The sequence below is a fragment of the Ranitomeya imitator genome, chromosome 5 (genome assembly GCF_032444005.1).
Source record: "Ranitomeya imitator isolate aRanImi1 chromosome 5, aRanImi1.pri, whole genome shotgun sequence".
Classification (NCBI taxonomy): Eukaryota; Metazoa; Chordata; class Amphibia; order Anura; family Dendrobatidae; genus Ranitomeya; species Ranitomeya imitator.
The window spans coordinates 291,713,163-291,736,539 of NC_091286.1; the positions used below are offsets into that span (position 1 = coordinate 291,713,163).

A 23,377-nucleotide genomic window follows, 5' to 3' on the forward strand; every position below is an offset into this window, starting at 1 on the left:
GGAATCCTTTATTCAAAAGACCATTAAAATAACTCCATAGTGGGGGGCGTGGCTATGTAGCAGAGGAGAGAGGATGCACCTTGAGAAAGCTCCTGGAATCTTGACCTTATCCTGCCATTAATACCCCTTTTTAGTAAGATTTACTTACCAGCATTGCAACCCTTGGACCTAAGGAGGCCTGTGGCTCTTGCGGAGGGGTGCTGCGGGGATCCGGGACGCCGGGAGCCGAGGAGACCTGGACGGATGACGGTAACACGTGAGGTGGCGGCCATTTTCTATGGTGCGCGCTCCGACGGGACAAAGCGTAGCGTCAGCTTCCATCAGCATCGGGACTCCCCCTTTAGACTCCGGAGTCTCCCGACACCTGCGGGTGAGTGCTGTGGAGCTCCAGCACACCGGGAGCTGGAACACCTGGGTGGGCGGTGGTGCCTGTGTGGGACAGAGGCCATTCTAAAGCGCGCGCTCTGACAGGAAGAGGAGCGGCGCTGTTTACCATCGTTGCAGTACTGCTCAGGAGGTGAGCACATATCCTGAAATATTAAGGGGACATGCGGTGTGCTCTGGAAGATTGGGCTCTGGGCTCTCCTATTAGACGGACACTTAACCTGCCAGTGCTATTACTTTGGAGGGCTTACCCTCCTCCTTGCTGTAGCCCTGCGGGCGCTGTGGGTCCGTTCTGGTACATGGAACCCTGGTGAGGACTCAGGTTGCTACATTTATAATTCTAAGTACCCCATCTGTTCAGAGCCACCTTATGATATATATACTTTACATTTAACCCTGCTCTATCTGTGACTGGAAACGTGGAACTTTCATAAAATATACCTGCAATCACCTTGCTGTGCCTAGCTGCTGTTAGCCATGCATCACTCTAAGGTAACAGGAGCTGCTGACAAATTAAAAAACTATGCCAGGGATGATCCACCTGATGGTCTACGAACTCTTAGAAACACCCCCTCACAGGCTCAACATAAAAACCGCCTTTCTGATATTAATGAGGAGGGTGAACAAGAAGAATTGACTCTTAAACAGGCGTCTGAGCAATTAATGCATGCTATATCCTTAACCAGATCATCTCTCACTGAAAAAATAGATGACGTGCACACTGAGGTGGGACGTCTGCGACAGGATATGCAGGCCATGAGAGGACGCATTACGGAGGTGAAAACAAGAGTGTCCCGTGTAGAGGATACCATCACTCCCATGATAAACTGTCGAAAGTGGCTGTCTCTATAAACACCTGAAAACAAAAGGCAGACGATTTGGAGAACAGATTGCATCGAAATAATATCCGAATTATTTGTCTGCCAGAGCGCTCAGAGGGTCAGCAACCTGAGCATTGTTTAGAAGGTTGGCTCAAGGCCTCTCTGGGGGATGAATTCTCTTCAACATTCTCTGTGGAGAGAGCCCACAGAGTCCCTACAAGACCTCTTCCTCCCGAAACACCACCCAGACCTTTTCTGGCACATCTCCTCAACTGCAGGGATAGAGATGCTATTTTACGTTTGGCACGGCAGAAAGGCCCCATCAAATTTAATAATGCTACAATTTCGATTTTTCCGTACTTTTCAATGGAAAAAACAGCAGGCATGGTTTATGGAAATCAAGAAGCAACTTGTATATATGACAAAAATGTCATACATTCCATGATTTATCCAGCTCGACTCCGAATTGTCCACGAAGGTTCTTCTATTTTCTTTACAGATCCAGCGGTAGCAGCTGAATGGTTACGAACCCATAAGGTGTCTAATGCAAAGGAATCCTAATGTACTCATAATCCAGCTAACTTTCCTAACAACTATGCAAGTGGAGCTCTCTCTGTGGGCGCCCAGTTCATCAACAATACCGTACGCTGAATCCAGTGGGAGTATCCCCTTTTCTATTTGATTATAGGAGCACAAAACTTCACTCCTATGCTGTTTGGTTTTTTCTTATATACTAGTTTTGTTTGTTATTTATGTAAAAGTCGCCTCCAGCAGCATTCTTGTTTTTTGTGTAATGTCTCTGAATTTTGCCCGGGTAATAATGCACATCATATTTTGAAGAATAAATATGGGATCTGACATAATATGTATGACCTGGAATGTGCGGGGCATCAAATCTCCTATGAAGAAAATCAAGGTATTTTCACAGATTAAGCGTCATCATCGTCACGTTGTAGCTTTGGTAGAGACACACTTGACAAGGGATACGGCCCGTTGTGTACAAAAGCCATGGGTACAATGGTTCACCCACGCATTCCATACTAGCTATTCGAGAGGGGTTTAATTGCTAATACATAGAGATGTTAGGTGGGAAGTCAGGGAGGCTCAGAGGGACCCCGAGGGTCGCTTTGTTTTTGTATACGCACTAATTAACTCCTGCGAATATATGATATTATGTGTTTATAACCCTCCCCTGGCTAATACATCGGTTCTTCCAATGGCAATGAGCTTCGCCTTAAACTATCCAGATGCAGATGTTTGTATGGGAGATTTTAACTTAGTCATGGATAATCATCTTGACAGACTGAGATTGGATGATGAGGTATCTGGGGAGCCCCCATCTCAAGTTCCGTCCCAACTAGCCTTATTCATGGGAGGTAGTAGATGGTTGGATCTGTGGAGGATGCGTCACCCTGAGACTAAGAGATATAATTGCCATTCATCCACAAGGTGTTCTCTGTCCCGCATAGACTATATATTCGGATTCGATGGATTGGCAATGTGGGTAGATAGTGTTGAACATGGTAATAGGGAAATCTCAGATCATAGTCCAGTTATACTTAAACTCAAATATGGGCACTTAAATAATGGGACGGTCTGGAAGCTAAACCCGTTCTGGCTGAAACTAATAGATTCTAATGATAGGACGATCAGCTGAATTGTTTCATTTCGGCCCACTCAGAGCTCAAAAACACCAATATATTTTGGGACACCCTTAAGGCATATTTAAGGGGATGCTTGTCTTCTACAATTTCTTATACATGTATTAAAAAAGTGACCTCAAGGGAGTATGATGAAGTGGAGCAACGGCTGAAAGATTCAGAGGCTGCATATATATCTAATCAAACTGATGGCAATAGAATTGAGTGGCTAGCTGCTCAAAGGTCATATACTCAGCATGCAGGCACTAAATCTAAACGTAAATTATTCTTTACTCGTCAATCCTATTTTGAACTGAGAAATCAAGCAAGTAAATTTTTAGCCTTCTTGGTGCGTCAGCATAATATATCCAACACAATACTGCACCGGACAGCTCATTAGAATCCTCGACTGATAAAATATTCTATTGCTTTTATGAATATTATAAGTCGCTATATAAATCTAGAGGCCTTGATGTTTTGGAACGTTTAGATTATTTGTCAGATGTAACATTTCCTACATTGAGTTCAGCCCAGCGAGCCTTTATGGATGCTGAGTTTACCTTGGAGGAGATAGAATACGCTATGGAGGACATGGCCTTTGGGAAGGCCCCGGACCAGATGGGTTTCCCATTGAGTTATATAGGAAATATCGAGATATACTTGTGCCACTCCTATTAAAGGTGTCATGGGGGGTTTGGGAGGGAGGATCTATGCCTGAAACATTTTATGAGGCAAATACTATTGTGCTCAGGAAAGACCCTTTGGAATGTGAATCTTATTGCCCCATATCGTTGGTAAATGTAGATTATAAAATTTTCACTAAAATCTTGGCCACCAGATTAAACTCGATTATATTGGATCTTATACACCCAGACCAAACTAGCTTTATGTCTGGTAAAAGTATTTCTATTAACATTAGGCGAGTTCAATCGGTAATTCAATATAGCTCTCTGGTACCAGATAACAACTGGGCATTGGAATCGCTGGACGCGGCCAAGGCCTTTGACTCTCTTGAGTGGCCCTTTCTGTCTGCATGTTTACAAAAATACAGTTTGGGAATAAATTCTTAAAATGGATTGATATACTGTACATGAAACCTAAGGTCCGTATAATCGTAAATAATTCTATTTCTGAACCCTTTTCATTATACAGGGGAACCCATCAGGGGTGCCCCCTTTCCCCGACTCTTTTTGCTCTAGCGATAGAGGCATTAGCAATACGCATAAGATCTTCCCCTGATATTAGGGGTATAGGTTTAGCAGGTCGTGTAGATACCATAGGTTTATATGCTGATGACATGGTAATATTTATGGATAGGGTGGAGGAAGTGATCACCACTATAGATAAATGTAGTAAATACACGGGCCTATATTTAAACTGGGACAAATCTGCTCTATTACCTCTCTCTCATACCCTAATGCCCCATCTTGAAACTCTCTCCTCGCTTCCCATTGTCTTCCACTTCAAATATCTAGGCATCCACATGTCTCAACACAGTAAATTTGATTTACAACTTAATATTTGTCCATTGCTAGACTTGGTTAAATCTTAATTTGCAATTTGGGCTAAACTCCCACTATCTGTAGGCGGTCATATTAATTTAATTAAAATGATATTGCTCCCTAAACTCAGCTATTGTCTTCAACACAGTGCTGTACGAATACCGAAATCCTTTTTTGCAAATCTGAACTCCCAAATTACGTCCTTTATATGGGGGAAAGCTAAACCCAAACCTAAGCGGTCTGCTCTACAAAGGCCAAAACAGGGGGGTGGAGCGGCATTACCAGATTTTTACCTATACTATCTGGCCGGACAGACTAAGGCAATAAACAAATGGATGCCTAATAATTCTCTCCCTAATTCTGAGAGCCATCTACTTCACTCTGCCAGGATTGATTGACTCTGCTGCTCGCCGGGTGCGCGCACACGCCAGATTCAGCACTGTGCATGCGTACCTCTAAATCCTCCTGCTGGCGCTCCTTCTCGTCCTCTTTATCATCCTGGAGGACTGTTACCCGGAAGTGCTCGTTGCACTGGTATGTAAACCTCTTCCTGCCGCCCCTCTGTGCCTGATGATCATTTGTGCCTTTAAGTGCTCTTGGCCGTACGCCTTTCCGTGTACTCCTAGCTTTCTGACCTCGGTTCTCTATTTGTGTCTCTAGAGCTCACTCGCCATTCCTGTGTCTCTACAGTCCTGTGTCACTGCTGAGCTCCTCGCCATTTCTGTGCCTTTGTTTTCCAGTGTCTATGCAGCCCACTCGCCACTCCCGTGTCCTTGTAGTCCTCTTTGCAGTCCCGTGCCTTTACAGTTCCGAGTCTCCGTAGTCCAGCTTCTCGGTGGTACTCTCGCTTACCCTGTGTCTCTTTCGCTCTTGCCAGTCTTGTACCTCCTTCTCTTCCTCTGGTCCCATGTTTCCTTTGGTCTTTCCTTTTCGTCCTGGTCCTCCAGCCTCCGTGGCGATAGTCCCTCGCAGGCCTGCCCCTAACTCTCCCTGTATAGGGGGCGTACCATCAGGCCAGCTCGTCCGCGAGGGGATCGTCGTCACGGTCCAGTGGGTCCACCTTTTTGTTTTTCCTTGTGAATCATCACAGAGACGTTGTCCTGTCTCAAAAGAAAAGTCTGCAGCCTCTATGTGTGATTGCAAACTGCCAAATCATCACAGCGTGATGTGATGTCCTAAACGATACCCCCCTGGTGCATGGGAGGTCTCGGAACTTTGGCCCAATTTGAGTCTTGGGTGATAGCATGGTAATCCAGGATAGTCCACTTTACAATGTTATAAATGCCGATTCCGCTGTGAGTCAATGGTTCGGTAGCCACCACCATGCTTCCGTTCAGAAGTCTGTCGTGAATTCTGGTTTTGGGCTCCCTCCGGTGGTTGTAGGTGGTAATGCAGTTGTCCCAGGGCTGCAGTCCTGGTCAGGTGTATCTGCTGATTGCAATTCTGACTGGGGTATTTAGGTTTGCAGGATTCATTAGTCCTTGACAGTTGTCAATGGTTCTTGGGAGGTGTTGGACCTCTGTCTGGTTTCTCCTGCTTAGCTGCCAATTCAGCAAAGATAAGTGTCTGGTTTTTTTTCTATGGCACACATGCTGTGTGCTGGATTTTTGATTGTATTTCTGCTCTGTGTGTAGGATTCTCTGGAGTTGCAGATATACGTTCCACGTCTTTAGTTAGATGGAGGAATTTTTTGTATAATCTGCTGTGGATATTTTTGGAAGGGTTTTATACTGACCGCACAGTATTCTGTCCTATCCTTTGCTATTTTAGCTAGAGTGGCCTCTTTTGCTAAATCCTGTTTTCTGCCTACGTGTGTCTTTCCTCTCCTACTCACAGTCAATATTCGTGGGGGGCTGCCTATCCTTTGGGGTTCTGCTCTGAGGCAAGATAGTATTCCTATTTCCATCTATACGGGTATTTAGTCCTCCGGCTGTGACGAGGTGTCTAGGGTTTGTTAGGCACACCCCACGGCTACTTCTAGTTGCGATGTCAGATCAGGATTTGCAGTCAGTACAGTTACCACCTACTCCAGTGAAAGTTATTCATGCGGCTCCAAGGTCACCGGATCATAACAGGAGTCCCACTAGCAAACGCATCCAGCCAGAGTGGGGCACCTCCATCACAGCACAATGCTGCTCAAAGTCCTTGAAGAACCCCTCCACATCTCCGGAAGCCTCATCAAATGGCTTAAACTCTGTCCGGGTGATCCGTACAGGCTCCCGGATCATTGGATTTACACTCCACATTGCATTACTCCCTCTTTCTAACTCCATTGCCTCTTGTCTCCGCTGTGCCCGGTGGGCAGCATCCTGCCAGTTGTCAGGGGTCCTTCTCCGATACCACACAATCAACAGAGCGAGAGAAGTGTGAACAATCCCAAGGCCTTTATTATAGTAAAAACTAAACGGTTAATAAACAATCCACCACACTGAGGCTACAATAGTCCAGAACACGAATGCAGCTCAGTAACAGGATAAAATGTCCAAGGAGAGTCCAATAATCCAGCAGACAGATGATAAAAAAATCCATATGCTTCCCTTTCTCTCTGATGTGCTGTGTTCACACCATCCTCACCACACAGAAACTGACTTTGCAGCTCCTGTCCTTCCCAGCCCCCTCCTTATGTCCAGGGGTAGTCAGACAGGTTGGGGTGGTTTTCAGGCCTCCCAGACCTGACAAAGGTGCCTCGGGGATTAAGGCACTAAAGGGGGTCATCAAGAGTCATAGATACAGTCAAGCTGCAGACAGTAAGTGAGCCAATTCAATTATCAGCCTTTTGGAAGGTAATTGAGACCCTAGACAATATGGGGAATACGCGGAATGATACAGGGCAACAAGAGAACACTATGAGAATCAGTAAAATATAAATACACAATATGATACCCACATAACATATCATACTATCAATACTATCACACTAGGGAAATAGAAGGGAATTGTGACAGTTCCGATTCAGCATTCCACAGTAACAGAGTGACGGCAGATTATTAACCCCTTCATGACCCAGCCTATTTTGACCTTAATGACCTGGCCGTTTTTTGCAATTCTGACCAGTGTCCCTTTATGAGGTAATAACTCAGGAACGCTTCAACGGATCCTAGCGGTTCTGAGATTGTTTTTTCGTGACATATTGGGCTTCATGTTAGTGGTAAATTTAGGTCAATAAATTCTGCGTTTATTTGTGATAAAAACGGAAATTTGGTGAAAATTTTGAAAATTTCGCAATTTTCACATTTTGAATTTTTATTCTGTTAAACCAGAGAGTTATGTGACACAAAATAGTTAATAAATAACATTTCCCACATGTCTACTTTACACCAGCACAATTTTGGAAACAAAATTTTTTTTTGCTAGGAAGTTATAAGAGTTAAAATTTGACCAGCGATTTCTCATTTTTACAACGAAATTTACAAAACCATTTTTTTTAGGGACCACCTCACATTTGAAGTCAGTTTGAGGGGTCTATATGGCTGAAAATACCCAAAAGTGACACCATTCTAAAAAATGCACCCCTCAAGGTGCTCAAAACCACATTCAAGAAGTTTTTTAACCCTTCAGGTGCTTCACAGCAGCAGAAGCAACATGGAAGGAAAAAATGAACATTTAACTTTTTAGTCACAAAAATTATCTTTTAGCAACATTTTTTTTATTTTCCCAATGGTACAAGGAGAAACTGAACCACGAAAGTTGTTGTCCAATTTGTCCTGAGTACGCTGATACCTCATATGTGGGGGTAAACCACTGTTTGGGCGCACGGCAGGGCTTGGAAGGGAAGGAGCGCCATTTGACTTTTTGAATGAAAAATTGGCTCCACTCTTTAGCGGACACCATGTCACGTTTGGAGAGCCCCCGTGTGCCTAAAAATTGGAGCTCCCCCACACGTGACCCCATTTTGGAAACTAGACGCCCGAAGGAACTTATCTAGATGCATAGTGAGAACTTTGAACCCCCGGGGGCTTCACAAATTGATCCGTAAAAATGAAAAAGTACTTTTTTTTCACAAAAAAATTCTTTTAGCCTCAATTTTTTTCATTTTCACATGGGCAACAGGATAAAATGGATCCTAAAATTTGTTGGGCAATTTCTCATGAGTACACCGATACCTCACATGTGGGGGTAAACCACTGTTTGGGCACATGGTAAGGTTCGGAAGGGAAGGAGCGCCATTTGACTTTTTGAATGAAAAATTATCTCCATCGTTAGCGGACACCATGTCGTGTTTGGAGAGCCCCCGTGTGCCTAAACATTGGAGCTCCCCCACAAATGACCCCATTTTGGAAACTAGACCCCCCAAGGAACTTATCTAGATGCATATTGAGCACTTTAAACCCTCAGGTGCTTCACAAATTGATCTGTAAAAATGAAAAAGTACTTTTTTTTTCACAAAAAAATTCTTTTCGCCTCAGTTTTTCATTTTCACATGGGCAATAGGATAAAATGAATCCTAAAATTTGTTGGGCAATTTCTCCCGAGTACGCCGATACCTCATATGTGGGGGTAAACCACTGTTTGGGCACACGGCAGGGCTCGGAAGGGAAGGCGCGCCATTTGACTTTTTGAATGGAAAATTAGCTCCAATTGTTAGCGGACACCATGTCGCGTTTAGAGAGCCCCTGTGTGCCTATGCATTGGAGCTCCCCCCCAAGTGACCCCATTTTGGAAACTAGACCCCCCAAGGAACTTATCTAGATGCATATTGAGCACTTTAAACCCCCAGGTGCTTCACAGAAGTTTATAATGCAGAGCCATGAAAATAAAAAATAATTTTTCTTTCCTCAAAAATGATTTTTAGCCTGGAATTTCCTATTTTGCCAAGGGTAATAGGAGAAATTGGACCGCAAATGTTGTTGTCCAGTTTGTCCTGAGTACGCTGATACCCCATATGTGGGGGTAAACCACTGTTTGGGCGCACGGCAGGGCTCGGAAGGGAAGGCACGCCAATTGGCTTTTTAAATGGAAAATTAGCTCCAATCATTAGCGGACACCATGTCACGTTTGGAGAGCCCCTGTGTGCCTAAACATTGGAGATCCCCCACATATGACCCCATTTTGGAAACTAGACCCCCAAAGGAACTAATCTAGATGTGTGGTGAGGACTTTGAACTTCCAAGTGCTTCACAGAAGTTTATAACCCAGAGCCATGAAAATAAAATAAAAATTTTATTTTCTCTAAAATGATTTTTTAGCCTGCAATTTATTATTTTCCCAAGGGTAACAGGAGAAATTTGACCCCAAAAGTTGTTGTACAGTTTCTCCTGAGTACGCTGATACCCCATATGTGGGGGTAAACCACAGTTTGGGCACATGTCGGGGCTCGGAAGTCAAGTAGTGACATTTTGAAATGCAGACTTTGATGGAATGCTCTGCGGGCGTTACGTTGCGTTTGCAGAGCCCCTGATGTGGCTAAACAGTAGAAACCCCCCACAAGTGACCCCATTTTAGAAACTAGACCCCGAAAGGAACTTATCTAGATGTGAGGTGAGCACTTTGAACCCCCAAGTGCTTCACAGAAGTTTATAACACAGAGCAGTGAAAATAATAAATACGTTTTCTTTCCTCAAAAATAATTTTTTAGCCCAGAATTTTTTATTTTCCCAAGGGTTACAGGAGAAATTGGACCCCAAAAGTTGTTGTCCAGTTTCTCCTGAGTACGCTGATACCCCATATGTGGGGGTAAACCACTGTTTGGGCACACGTCGGGGCTCAGAAGGGAAGTAGTGACTTTTGAAATGCAGACTTTGATGGAATGGTCTGCGGGCGTCACGTTGCGTTTGCAGAGCCCCTGGTGTGCCTAAACAGTAGCAACCCCCCACAAGTGACCCCATTTTGGAAACTAGACCCCCCAAGGAACTTATCTAGATATGTGGTGAGCACTTTGAACCCCCAAGTGCTTCACAGACGTTTACAACGCAGAGCCGTGAAAATAAAAAATCATTTTTCTTTCCTCAAAAATGATGTTTTAGCAAGCAATTTTTTATTTTCTCAAGGGTAACAGGAGAAATTGGACCCCAGTAATTGTTGCCCAGTTTGTTCTGAGTACGCTGATACCCTATATGTGGGGGTAAACCACTGTTTGGGCACATGTCGGGGCTCGGAAGTCAAGTAGTGACGTTTTGAAATGCAGACTTTGATGGAATGGTCTGCGGGCGTCACGTTGCGTTTGCAGAGCCCCTGGTGTGCCTAAACAGTAGAAACCCCCCACAAGTGACCCCATTTTGGAAACTAGACCCCCCAAGGAACTTATCTAGATATGTGGTGAGCACTTTGAACCCCCAAGTGCTTCACAGACGTTTACAACGCAGAGCCGTGAAAATAAAAAATCATTTTTCTTTCCTCAAAAATGATGTTTTAGCAAGCAATTTTTTATTTTCTCAAGGGTAACAGGAGAAATTGGACCCCAGTAATTGTTGCCCAGTTTGTCCTGAGTACGCTGATACCCCATATGTGGGGGTAAACCACTGTTTGGGCACATGTCGGGGCTCGGAAGTCAAGTAGTGACGTTTTGAAATGCAGACTTTGATGGAATGGTCTGCGGGCGTCACGTTGCGTTTGCAGAGCCCCTGGTGTGCCTAAACAGTAGAAACCCCCCACAAGTGACCCCATTTTGGAAACTAGACCCCCCAAGGAACTTATCTAGATATGTGGTGAGCACTTTGAACCCCCAAGTGCTTCACAGACGTTTACAACGCAGAGCCGTGAAAATAAAAAATCATTTTTCTTTCCTCAAAAATGATGTTTTAGCAAGCAATTTTTTATTTTCTCAAGGGTAACAGGAGAAATTGGACCCCAGTAATTGTTGCCCAGTTTGTCCTGAGTACACTGATACCCCATATGTGGGGGTAAACCACTGTTTGGGCACACGTCGGGGCTCGGAAGGGAAGGAGCACCATTTGACTTTTTGAATAAAAGATTGGCTGGAATCAATGGTGGCGCCATGTTGCGTTTGAAGACCCCCTGATGTGCCTAAACAGTGGAAACCCCTCAATTCTAACGCCAACACACCCCTAACCCTTATCCCAACTGTAGCCGTAACCCTAACCACAACCCTAACCCCAACACACCCCTAACCCTAACCACAACCCTAATTCCAACCCAACCCTAACCCTAAGGCTATGTACCCACGTTGCGGATTCGTGTGAGATTTTTCCGCACCATTTTTGAAAAATCCGCGGGTAAAAGGCACTGCGTTTTACCTGCGGATTTACTGCGGATTTCACCTGCGGATTCCTATTGAGGAATAGGTGTAAAACGCTGCGTTTCAGTGCGGTATTTTCCGCACCATGGGCACAGCGGATTTGGTTTTCCATAGGTTTACATGGTACTGTAAACCTGATGGAACACTGCTGCGGATCCGCAGCGGCCAATCCGCTGCGGATCCGCAGCCAAATCCGCACCGTGTGCACATAGCCTAATTCTAAAGGTATGTGCACACGCTTCGGAAAACGCTGCGGATCCGCAGCAGTTTCCCATGAGTTTACATTTCAATGTAAACCTATGGGAAACAAAAATCGCTGTACACATGCTGCGGAAAAACTGCACAGAAACGCAGAGGTTTACATTCCGCAGCATGTCACTTCTTTCTGCGGATTCCACAGCGGTTTTACAACTGCTCCAATAGAAAATCGCAGTTGTAAAACCGCAGTGAAATGCGCAGAAAAACTGCGGTAAATCTGCCATAAATCCGCAGCGGTTTAGCACTGCGGATTTATCAAATCCGCTGCGGAAAAATCCGCAGAGGACCAGAATACGTGTGCACATACCGAAACCCTACCCCTAACCCTACCCCTAACCCTACCCCTAACCCTACCCCTACCCCTACCCCTACCCCTAACCCTACCCCTAGTTCTAACTCCAACCTCAGTGAAAAAAAAAAAAAATTCTTTATTTTATTATTGTCCCTATCTATGGGGGACAAATGGGGGGGGTCATTTACTGTTTTTTTATTTTGACCACTGTGATAGATTATATCACAGTGATCAAAATTCACATTGGAACGAATCTGCCGGCCGGCAGATTCGGCGGGCGCACTGCGCATGCGCCCGCCATTTTGGAACATGGCGGCGCCCGGGGAAGAAGACGGACGGACCCCGCCAGGATCGGTAAGTATAAGGGGGGGAGATCAGGGCACAGGGGGGGGAGATCAGGGCACGGGGGGGCGTCGGAGCACGGGGGGGAGGGATCGGAGCATGGGGGAGAGTGATCGGTGTGCGGGCGGGTGGATCGGTGTGCAAGGGGGGTGGATCGGTGTGCAGGGGGGGTGGATCGGAGCACGGGGGGGGATCGGAGTGCGGGGGGGTTTGATTGGAGCACGGGGGGGTGTGATTGGAGCGCGGGGGGAGCGGACAGGAGGACGGGGGAGCGGAGCACAGGACGGAGGGGAGCGGGCCACAGATCGGGGGGCTGGGGGGGCGATCGGAGGAGTGGGGTGGGGGCACATTAGTATTTCCAGCCATGGCCGATGATATTTCAGCATCGGCCATGGCTGGATTGTAATATTTCACCATTTTTTTAGGTGAAATATTACAAATCGCTCTGATTGGCAGTTTCACTTTCAACAGCCAATCAGAGCGATCGTAGCCACGGGGAGGTGAAGCCACCCCCCCTGGGCTAAACTACCACTCCCCCTGTCCCTGCAGATCGGGTGAAATGGGAGTTAACCCTTTCACCCGATCTGCAGGGACGCGATCTTTCTGTGACACAGCATATGCGTCACAGGTCGGATTGGCACCGACTTTCATGACGCATACGCTGTGTCACAGGTCGGGAAGGGGTTAATTTCAGCCTGGAAATCTCCTATACCAATTTCCATTCTGTTGCATACAGTATATGTGTAGAAATAAAAATACAGCTTGATGTATTGAGATGAAATTTACATTGCAATCGCTTAATACAATTTAATACTATTAAGCATAGGCTAATTACATCCACAGTCATGTCAATTAGTGATAGAACATGAGAGGAAGCTGTTATGTGGCTCTGATGCTTTATTCCCATATTCTTTATCTTTCTGTTAAATGATAGGAGCCTTGAGTGTAAATTATGAATTGCCAGCCATTTAGGGATATAATGGAGATGTCTCGCTGATATATGCACAGTCAGGAGAGTTCACACGATCAATGATTGCACTCACTGCTGAAAAAAAGCAACTTGTGTATTACCTGAAGTAGAAATTGCTGGATAGATCCACATTCTGGAATATTCGTGAATATCTAAAGTAAAACAAAATTAACAATGTATTGTAGATAATACATTTAATAAGTATTATTATAAAAAGAAGTAACAAAAAGAAATCAGAGTAAACAGAAATAGCAGATATTTAGTGACATAACATGACCGAACTTCATACACATAATCAGTGAAACTATATCCACAGTACACATCCAGTTTACCCCCTGTAATGCAGCGGTGTTCACACAGTGCGGTAAAAGAGGCAATGACCCAGGTTAGTCTAACTTAAAAGTCTTTATTTTGGCAACTCACAACAAATAGGCAAACATTATCCTCTGGATTGCAGCTGGATCGTCCATAACAGTCCGCAACACTCCATTGCCATGGGTCACTACAACATCTTATCTCGTGGGTATGCATCACTGGCTTTGTTTTCTCAGGCTTTGGCCTCTGTTAGGCTGCTGTCACACTAGCAGTATTTGGTCAGTATTTTACATCAGTATTTGTAGCCAAAACCAGGAGAGGAACAATTAGAGGAAAAGTATAATAGAAAAATATGCACCACTTGTGCATTTATCACCCACTCCTTGTTTTGGCTTACAAATACTGATGTAAAATACTGACCAAATACTGCTAGTGTGACGGCAGCTTTAACCTCTTAACCCCCGGGGCTTTTTTCGGTTCTGCGTTTTTGTTTTTCGCTCCCCTCCATCCCCGAGCCATAACTTTATTATTTTTCTGCTAATATGGCCATGTGAGGGCTTATTTTTTGCGGGACGAGTTGTAGTTTTGAACTACACCATTTGTTTTACCATGTCGCATATCGGGAAAAAAAATTCCAAGAGCGGAGAAATAGCAAAAAAAAGTGCAATCCCAAACTTAATTTTTGTTTGGCTTTTTTGCTAGGTTCACTAACTGCTAAAACTAACCTGCCGTTATGATTCTGCAGGTTATTACGAGTTTATAGACACCAAACATGTCTAGGTTCTTGTTTATCTAAGTGGTAAAAAAAATTGTAAACTTTGTTTAAGAAAAAAACATTGCACAATTTTCTGAGACCTGTAGCGTCTCCATTTTTCGTGATCTCGGGTTGAGTGAGGGCTTATTTTTTGCATGCCAAGCTGATGTTTTTAATGATTGCATTTCGGTGCAGATACGTTTTTTTGATCGCCCGTTATTGCATTTTAATGCAATGTTGTGGCGACCCAATAAAAAAAAAACGTAATTCTGGCATTTTTAATTTTTTTCTCCCTACGCAGTTTAGTGATCAGGTTAATTTTTTTTTTATTGATGGATCGGGCGATTCTGAATGCGGCAATATGAAATATGTGTAGGTTTGCTATTTTTATTATTATTATTATTATTATTATTATTTTGAATGTTGCGAAAGTATGGTGATTTGAACTTTTATATTTTTTAATTTTTTTTCATATTTTTAAAAACATTTTTTTTCTACTTTTGCCATGCTTCAATAGACTCCATGAGAGGCTAGAAGCTGGCTTAGCTCGCCCCTATGTAGCTGAATTACAGCATTGCTATGAGCGCCGACCACAGGGTGGCGCTCACAGCAATCTGGCATCAACAACGATAGAGGTCAGCAGGAAACCTCTGGTTGTTATGCAGACGCACCGATGACCCCCGATCATGTGACGGGGGTCATGGTGCACGCATTTCCGGCCGGACGGCCGGAAGCACTTGTTAAATGCCGCTGTCAGGAGTTTGACAGCAGCATTTAACTAGTTAATAGGTGCGGCAGGTCGCGATTCCACCTGTGACTATTGCGGGCATATAGTTATAGAAAAGACAGGCTAACGGAGCGCCAGGCTGGCGGTCAGGGGAGATGTTGATTGAGAAAGGTCTGATGCAGCTCCTGCCGGGTGCCTCAGGAGTGGAATAAATAGCGAGTTGCAGAATACTCCGGTCACATGGGAGCGCACAGGACAGAGATGAAAGGATTAAAAGTTTCTTTGTTTATTGAAATCCACAACGCGTTTCATTATTATGCTATATCCTTTTTTTTAATCTTTTTTGATATACCGTATATACTCGAGTATAAGCCGAGATTTTCAGCCCAAATTTTTGGGCTGAAAGTGCCCCTCTCGGCTTATACTCGAGTCAATGTGGGTGGCAGGGTCGGCGGGTGAGGGGGTGAGGGCGCTGAGGTATACTTACCTAGTCCCAGCGATCCTCGCGCTGTCCCTGCCTTCCTCCCCGTCTTCTGTGTTGCAGCTTCTTCCTCTCTTCAGCGGTCACGTGGGACCGCTCATTAGAGATATGAATAAGCGGCTCCACCTCCCATAGGGGCGGAGCCGCCAATTCATTCCTCTAATCGGCGGTGCCGGTGACCGCTGACAGGAAGAGCTGCGGCACCGAAGACCAGGCAGAGGGACAGCGCGAGGATCGCCAGGACTAGGTGAGTATGTCATATTCACCTGTCCTCGTTCCAGCCGCCGGGCGTCGCTCCATCTTCCCGGCCGGCGCCTCCATCTTCCCGGCGTCTGCGCTCTGACTGTTCAGGCAGAGGGCGCGATGACGCATATAGTGTGCGCGGCGCCCTCTGCCTGATCAGTCAGAGCAGAGACGCCGGGAAGATGGAGGCGCCGGAACGAGACGCCGGGAGCTGCAATCAAGGGAGGTGAGTATGTGTTTTTTTTTTTTTATTGCAGCAGCGGCGGCGGCAGAGATTTCTATGGGGCACAATGAACGGTGCAGGGAGCAGAGCTGTGTATATATGTGGGACATGCAGGGAGCAGAGCTGTGTATATATGTGGGACATGCAGGGAGCAGAGCTGTGTATATATGTGGGACATGCAGGCGGCAGAGCTGTGTATATATGTGGGACATGCAGGGAGCAGAGCTGTGTATATATGTGGGACATGCAGGGAGCAGAGCTGTGTATATATGTGAGACATGCAGGCGGCAGAGCTGTGTATATATGTGGGACATGCAGGGAGCATATGGCACCGTATATGGCACAGCAATGGGGCACAATGAACGGTGCAGAGCACCGTATATGGCACAGCAATGGGGCACAATGAACGGTGCAGAGCACCGTATATGGCACAGCAATGGGGCACAATGAACGGTGCAGAGCACCGTATATGGCACAGCAATGGGGCACAATGAACGGTGCAGAGCACCGTATATGGCACAGCAATGGGGCACAATGAACGGTGCAGAGCACTGTATATGGCACAGCAATGGGGCACAATGAACGGTGCAGAGCACCGTATATGGCACAGCAATGGGGCACAATGAACGGTGCAGAGCACCGTATATGGGCACAGCAATGGGGCACAATGAACGGTGCAGAGCACTATATGGGGCACAGCTATGGGGAAATAATAAACGGTGCAGAGCACTATATGGCACAGCTATGGGGAAATAATGATCTATTTTTATTTTTGAAATTCACCGGTAAATGCTGCATTTCCACCCTAGGCTTATACTCGAGTCAATACGTTTTCCCAGTTTTCTGTGGCAAAATTAGGGGGGTCGGCTTATACTCGGGTCGGCTTATACTCGAGTATATACGGTATATGTTTTTAAACTGCGTTTGTGACTTGTATCTTAATTAATCATGTGATCCCATCTAATCATGTGTTCCGAACAATTGCTCCTTAAATCTCATTAGTTGGTGCTCCTTTATATACTCACTCTGGCCCACTCTCTGTATACTGCCACCTGATGAAGACGGAGCTGTTCCGTCGAAACGCGTTGTGGATTTCAATAAACAAAGAAACTTTTAATCCTTTCATCTGTGTCCTGTGCGCTCCCATGTGACTGGAGTATTTTGCAACTCACTATTGCGGGCATATGTCAGCTGCTAAAAACAGCTGACATGTCCCGGCTTTGACGTGAGCTCAGCGCCGGAGCCCGCATCAAAGCAGGGGTTCTGCCATGGGACGTACTATTCCGTCCGATGGCAGAAAGGGGTTAAATCTCACTCAGATCTGTGGTGCAGAGAGTTCCTGCTCTCAAGCTTGACTGTCACATGAGGTAATAACTCTGCAACGCTTCAATGGATCACACCGATTCTGAGATTGTTTTATTTCATGACATATTGTACTTCATAATAATGGTAAAATTAATTTGCTATAACTTTCGCTTCTTTGTGAAAAAAAATTGAAATTTAAAAAAAATTTGGGAAACTGCAATTTTCAAACTTTGAATACTTATGCTCTTATGTCAGAGAGTTATGTCACACAAAATAGTTAATAAATAAAAAAACAAAAAATTGGTTGTGTATCACTTTAAAAAACATTCACATCACTAAGTGCGCCAGATAAAGCTCTTACCCATGGTCTCCACTACGGTAAACTGAGTTGTGCAGCTCCAAGGCGCGTTTCGCGTGGGCTTCCTCTGAGGGCTGCACACAACGGGGGCTGTATACAACGCGAAACATTGGGGCTGCACAACTCAGTTTACCGCAGTGGAGACCATGGGTAAGAGCTTTATCTGGCACTCTCAGTGATGTGAATGGTTTTTAAAGTGATACACTTTGACTGGTTGGATTGTCATTCTGCTCTCCACTTCTTTTTATTTGCAGCATTTACACTTTGATATAATTTTTCTTTATATACTTATTTAGGGCTGCAATGGCTGTTATTTTGAGCAGTATGATTTTCCCTGCCAGTGATAAATCTATCTAGTGTGAATTTACCTTATACTCACTGCACTGGCATTTTCTGATGTGGTGTCTTTTTCTGCCTTCCCATCCACTTTAATATATGCGGTTCCTGGGTGTTAAACCTGTGACATCAGTTATTCCACTTTGTCTATGAATTGTTTGTGGTTACCTTGTTCTGTTTACATGTAATTATGATTCTGATTTTATATAGGACTTTTTGTGCTCTTTCTTTTTCGATTAAATGGCTATTTGAGAGCATCCTATGCTATTATAGCACGCCTACCACTTGAGTTTAGGGGGATATGAAATAAGGAAATGTTTGCTGCTCTGAAGTTTGTGTTTCTGTTTACCAAAAGAGGAATGAAACCTACCAAGAAAGGAATACAGTATGTATCAATACATAATCAAATATGGTGGAGGTTCAAAGATGTTTTGGGGTTGTTTTGCTGCCTCTGGCACTGGGTGCCTTGCTTGCGTTCAAGGCATCATGAAATTTGAAGATTAACAAGGGATTTTGGGTCACAATGTAGAGCCCAGTGTGAGAAATCTGGGTTTGCATCCTAGGAAATGGGTCTTACAGCTGGACAATGACCCCAAACATACTTCAAAAAGCTCTCAGAAATGGATGGAAACAAAGAGCTGGAGAGTTCTGAAGTGGCCGGCAATCTAAATCTCATTGAATACCTGTGGCGAGATGTTAAAATTGCTGTTGGGAGAGGGTGCCCTTCAAAAACAAGAGACCTGGAGAAGTTTCCAGAAGAAGAGAGGTCCAAAGTTGAGAGGTGTAAGTAGCTTGTTGATAGAGATATGAAATGACTGATTTCAGTTCAGTTATTTCTACCAAAGAGGGTGAAACCAAATATAAATTTGAGGGTGCTAAAAATTTTGAATGGCCTTTTTTGGGGGTTTAATGTCAAATTATGTCCAATTTTACTTTTTTCTCATTTTTTTTCTGTGCTGCTCCAATACACACAAAGAAAATAAACACGTGTATAGCAAAACATGTGTAATCTTTATATATACTTACCTTGCAATGTCTTCACATCCTGTTCCGTCCAGATGTGTCCGGATCCCAGAATTCCAAGCGGCGGAAGTTCACCGACTTCCATATTAGGACAACCAAGTGATGGGTGTCTCAATATGGAAACCTAGCAAAGAGATCAATGGCTGCACTCAACTGTACTAAAGCAAGGAAATGTGCGATATATGAAATGTGAATAGCATAATGGCTTGTGAAATATATGAAAAAATACATGAGATGCTTAGCACAAAATTTGGCCAAAAATTGTGAGCCCATCCACCAAACGTCAAGGTAATCTCAGATCGGATGGGTACCTGACCTGACTGCCTAGTGTGAACACTTACCTCTGGCTAATAACATGGTAAAGCCTGCATTTATAGGAAGGTCAGAACCAACTGTGTTTGGATGTAATTAAAATCACAGCATAGTGAAGGGCGGGGCGTTCAAGTCAGAAAAAAATAGTACATAGTAAATATAGGAAAACTGACTGAACAGCAATCTAGTCTGAACTGGTGCACCAGTTCAGACTAGATTGCTGTTCAGTCAGTTTTCTTGTATTCAATATGGAAACCGCTAGTGGTACCAGCCTCTTGCGCGGTACCTCCAGCGGAACACCATCGCAACACACACACAAACACACACTGTATATGCCGTACACACCACACACACTGCATACGTCATACGCACTACACACTGAATACGCCGTATGCAACCTCTTGCACGGTACCACCAGCGGAACACCATCGCGAACACGTCGCCACCGTGATCAGCTGAATGATTCACTGACCACCACCATCTTTGTACAGGAGGAACGTATGTGCAGTTTTAATGTGACCGCCGCTATCTGTCTGCACAAAGATGGTGGCGGTCTGATTAACTGCGCCGGCGCAAATTCCACGCAGGCGCAGTGAATCATTTGGCTGATCCCGGCGGCAGATGCGCGACGTGTCTACAAGCAGAGGAAGCCGGTCATATTAAAGGGGTTTTCCCACGAACGAAAGTGCATTTTAAACATGGTCTATATCTGACTGTTTATGGAGCATACCACATCTCCTGGGCAGGGGAGGAAGCAAAAGACAATACTGACATTACAGCAGGGGATAACAGATAATTTCTTTTGTCAGGTAAAATAATGGTTTTTACACAATATTTTACCTCACAAAATGTATCCTCTGCGATCTCCTGCTGTAATGTCAGTATTGTCTTTTGCTTCCTCCCCTGCCCAGGAGCCATGGTATGTTCGGTACATGGTCAGACACAGAAAATTTTTAAAATGACGTTTCTTTTGTGGGAAAACCCCTTTAAAAAGCAAATATCAACGCCAACAGATAGATGATAGACAGGTCAAAGAAGAGAGCACAGATGGGAGAAGTCAGCACAGGGGGAAAGAGCGTGGATAGGTGGGGGAGCACATGGGGGGAGAAATTCTCAACGCTGGAAAGCCTGCCCCCATCGTGACATTACCGCCCTCCCGATGTGATAGCAAGGGGCCTCCATCTAGTTGCAACAATATTCTGGGAGCAATACTTAATTTTCTGGAACGATGTCAAGGGTGCCAACACTTTTGGCCATGACTGTATAATGCATACTAAAGAACGCAGAAGCTGCCACCTTGCCTGAAAGGTGGCGTAAAAGAATAATGTCCCACACTGACTGCTGTAAAAAGGTGTATAAGTGGCCATTAAGGAGTTAAATATCTCAGCTACACACAACCCTGAGATTACCATACTGCCAGTAAACTCTGGAACAGAGTCTTCTCTAGTATTTACCTGTCCAAGGGATTACTGTAGGTTTGGCCGATGCCTAAAGAATGCTTCCTACAGGAAGGCAAAGTGCCTGCTCTCAGATTTGGCACAGGAGAGAAAATGGTACGGAACTGCTTTTTCTGGACTGTAGTATCAATGAAGTGTAGTGTACACAATATACAAAAGGCATTTTGGACACTTGGATGCTTCCAACTTTGAGAGAATATTTTAGAAAATGCCTTTTCCTGCTGACTGTGCTCTAGTGTACAAAGTGCGGTGCATAAAGACATGACAATCATCCAGACTAAGCAGAAATCGTATGTCACCTTACAGAAAACGTTAATCATTTGGGATTATGTACATTAAAAACACTATTCAAAACTTTTTAAAACATGAATTTGTCTACAAAAAAAATAAGAAAATAGGAACTTATGAAAAAAATGACAACATACCCTATTTACTGTATAATGAATAGGTTGTGATATGGAGTTGTTCAGTTTTTATGTACAGGGGATGTGTATGTTCATTAGAACCATCAGCAACTCTGACATTTGTTTTAGTAAATCCTTGTATTATTTATCAAAAAACAGTTACCGTATGAAGCATCTGTGTCATGCGTTCCTCAGATGTACCTCCTGAATAAATTGGGTGCTACCATTTTGCTTTGATTTCATGATTTTTGATTACTGCAAACAAGGCATTAAAAAGATGTAGGCACGTCATATGTTACCTGGCTTCGTCGGGGTGAGGGATCCGTACAGAATCATGAGGAATGTATAGCATACTCGTATCCTCTATCTTGTAAATTGCATGACCTCCAATGTCAGCCATTTTTCTTCTCTTAGTAATTAGCACAATGTAGTACCCTTCCAAAAACTGGACAAATCCTGTCAGGAAGAGAATATTACGGAATAACTTTGACTTAACAGACAATTATCACTTCAATTTCTGATTTGATTGCTTTATATGCAAATGTGTGCAGCCGTAGTTTTTCCCAATTAAAGTGGAAATGATGCTCCATATTTACTAGCTTCATATCATTGTATATCCTTTGGTGGTCTTATTTACGGAAGGATAAAGAATAGTATGTTCTCTGCCAAATTTCACCACATGGCTTAAGATAATTTATAAAAATGCAAAGTGCAGAGAAATGACAATCACTGGAACCGTGAAACACAATGAAATCCTAACAGTGTATACATTACACACTGTTTAGAATCCCATATTAGACTCCCTGACTAATTTTATACGTTAACGGAACAAAAGGGAGAAAAATGAGAGATGTCACAGTGGTATGCCACCTTCACTGAGGCCTGGTTGAAGTGGGTACAAGAACGGGAGGATAGACCAGAATTTGCAAAGGAAAATAAAAAATAAGGGGTATTGTCAAAACCTCATTTTATAGATCTCAATGTATGACTCAATGTTTGTGCAGAACACCATTTTTTTTCATTATATAGATGACCGTTATGAAACCTGTCAAGACCCAAGAGTATATATGAACCCCGTTCTATGGTGATGACCTAGATACACTACTGGGTTAAATGTGAAAGTATAGGACAAATCTTTAAAATTTAAATTTAAAACTCTGGACTCTTGGGTTTGTATGATAGAAAAACATGTTCCCGACATCCACCTTACATGTTTGCTGCATGCGGCAGGGTGGTGGCTGAGTTATGCCAAAACCTTAATTAAACCATACTTATTGCAATGCCTAACCCAAGCGAAGCCCTCGATCACCTGTAATAAAAGTAAAATTAAAAAAATAATAATATACCCATACCTGTCCGTCGTTGTGTTCCACATAATCCATATCTGGGGCATATGCAGTTTTCAACCTGGACGGTGCTAAGATGCGACCGTCCCAGCTGAAATCCACTGGTGAATGAGCTGTTTGGGAGCGGAGCTTCAGTGACTGGGGGTGACGTCATAGAGGTCACCTCCGGTCACCGAGCGCCGTTCCCAGCCGGGCTGAGGTGAGGTGACTTCTGTGAGATCCCTGCAAGCACCATGAACACTCACTGTGCTAGCTCACAAATATAGGCAAAAATCAAATGTGTGGGATAAAATAAAAATTGTCTTGTGCATATGTATTCATCCCTTTTGCTAGGAAGCCCCTAAAAATTTCTAGTGCAAGCAATTACCTTCATAAGTTACATACTTAGTGAAAGGATGTCCCCCTGTATGAAATCTAAGTGTCACATGGTCTGTCAGTATATACACACCTTTTCTGAATGGCCACAGAATCTGCAATACAATTAAGCAAGAGGCACCACTAACCAAACAAAACCATGAAGACCAACAGGATTTCCAAACAAGTCAGGGACAAAGTTGTTGAGAAGCACAAGTAAGGATTGGGCTATAAAAAATTTCTCAATCTCTGATGATCCCCTGGAGCATCATCAAATACCTTATCATCAAATGGAAATAACATGGTACCACAACCTGCCAAGAGAGGATTGGCCA

The 23,377-nt window shown here is 44.1% G+C and overlaps 1 protein-coding gene across 1 annotated transcript in view; it reads right to left on the minus strand.

Moving 5' to 3' along the window:
• The window catches only part of FIG4 (FIG4 phosphoinositide 5-phosphatase), a 683,868-nt gene that overhangs the window by 524,829 nt on the left and 135,662 nt on the right, over nucleotides 1-23,377 (minus strand). The window contains exons 5-6 of the mRNA XM_069726226.1: nucleotides 21,642-21,798; nucleotides 13,506-13,556 (exon numbers count right to left, since the gene is read on the minus strand). Of these exons, the coding sequence (XP_069582327.1) occupies nucleotides 13,506-13,556; nucleotides 21,642-21,798 (208 nt within the window). The remainder of the gene's footprint in view (nucleotides 1-13,505; nucleotides 13,557-21,641; nucleotides 21,799-23,377) is intronic.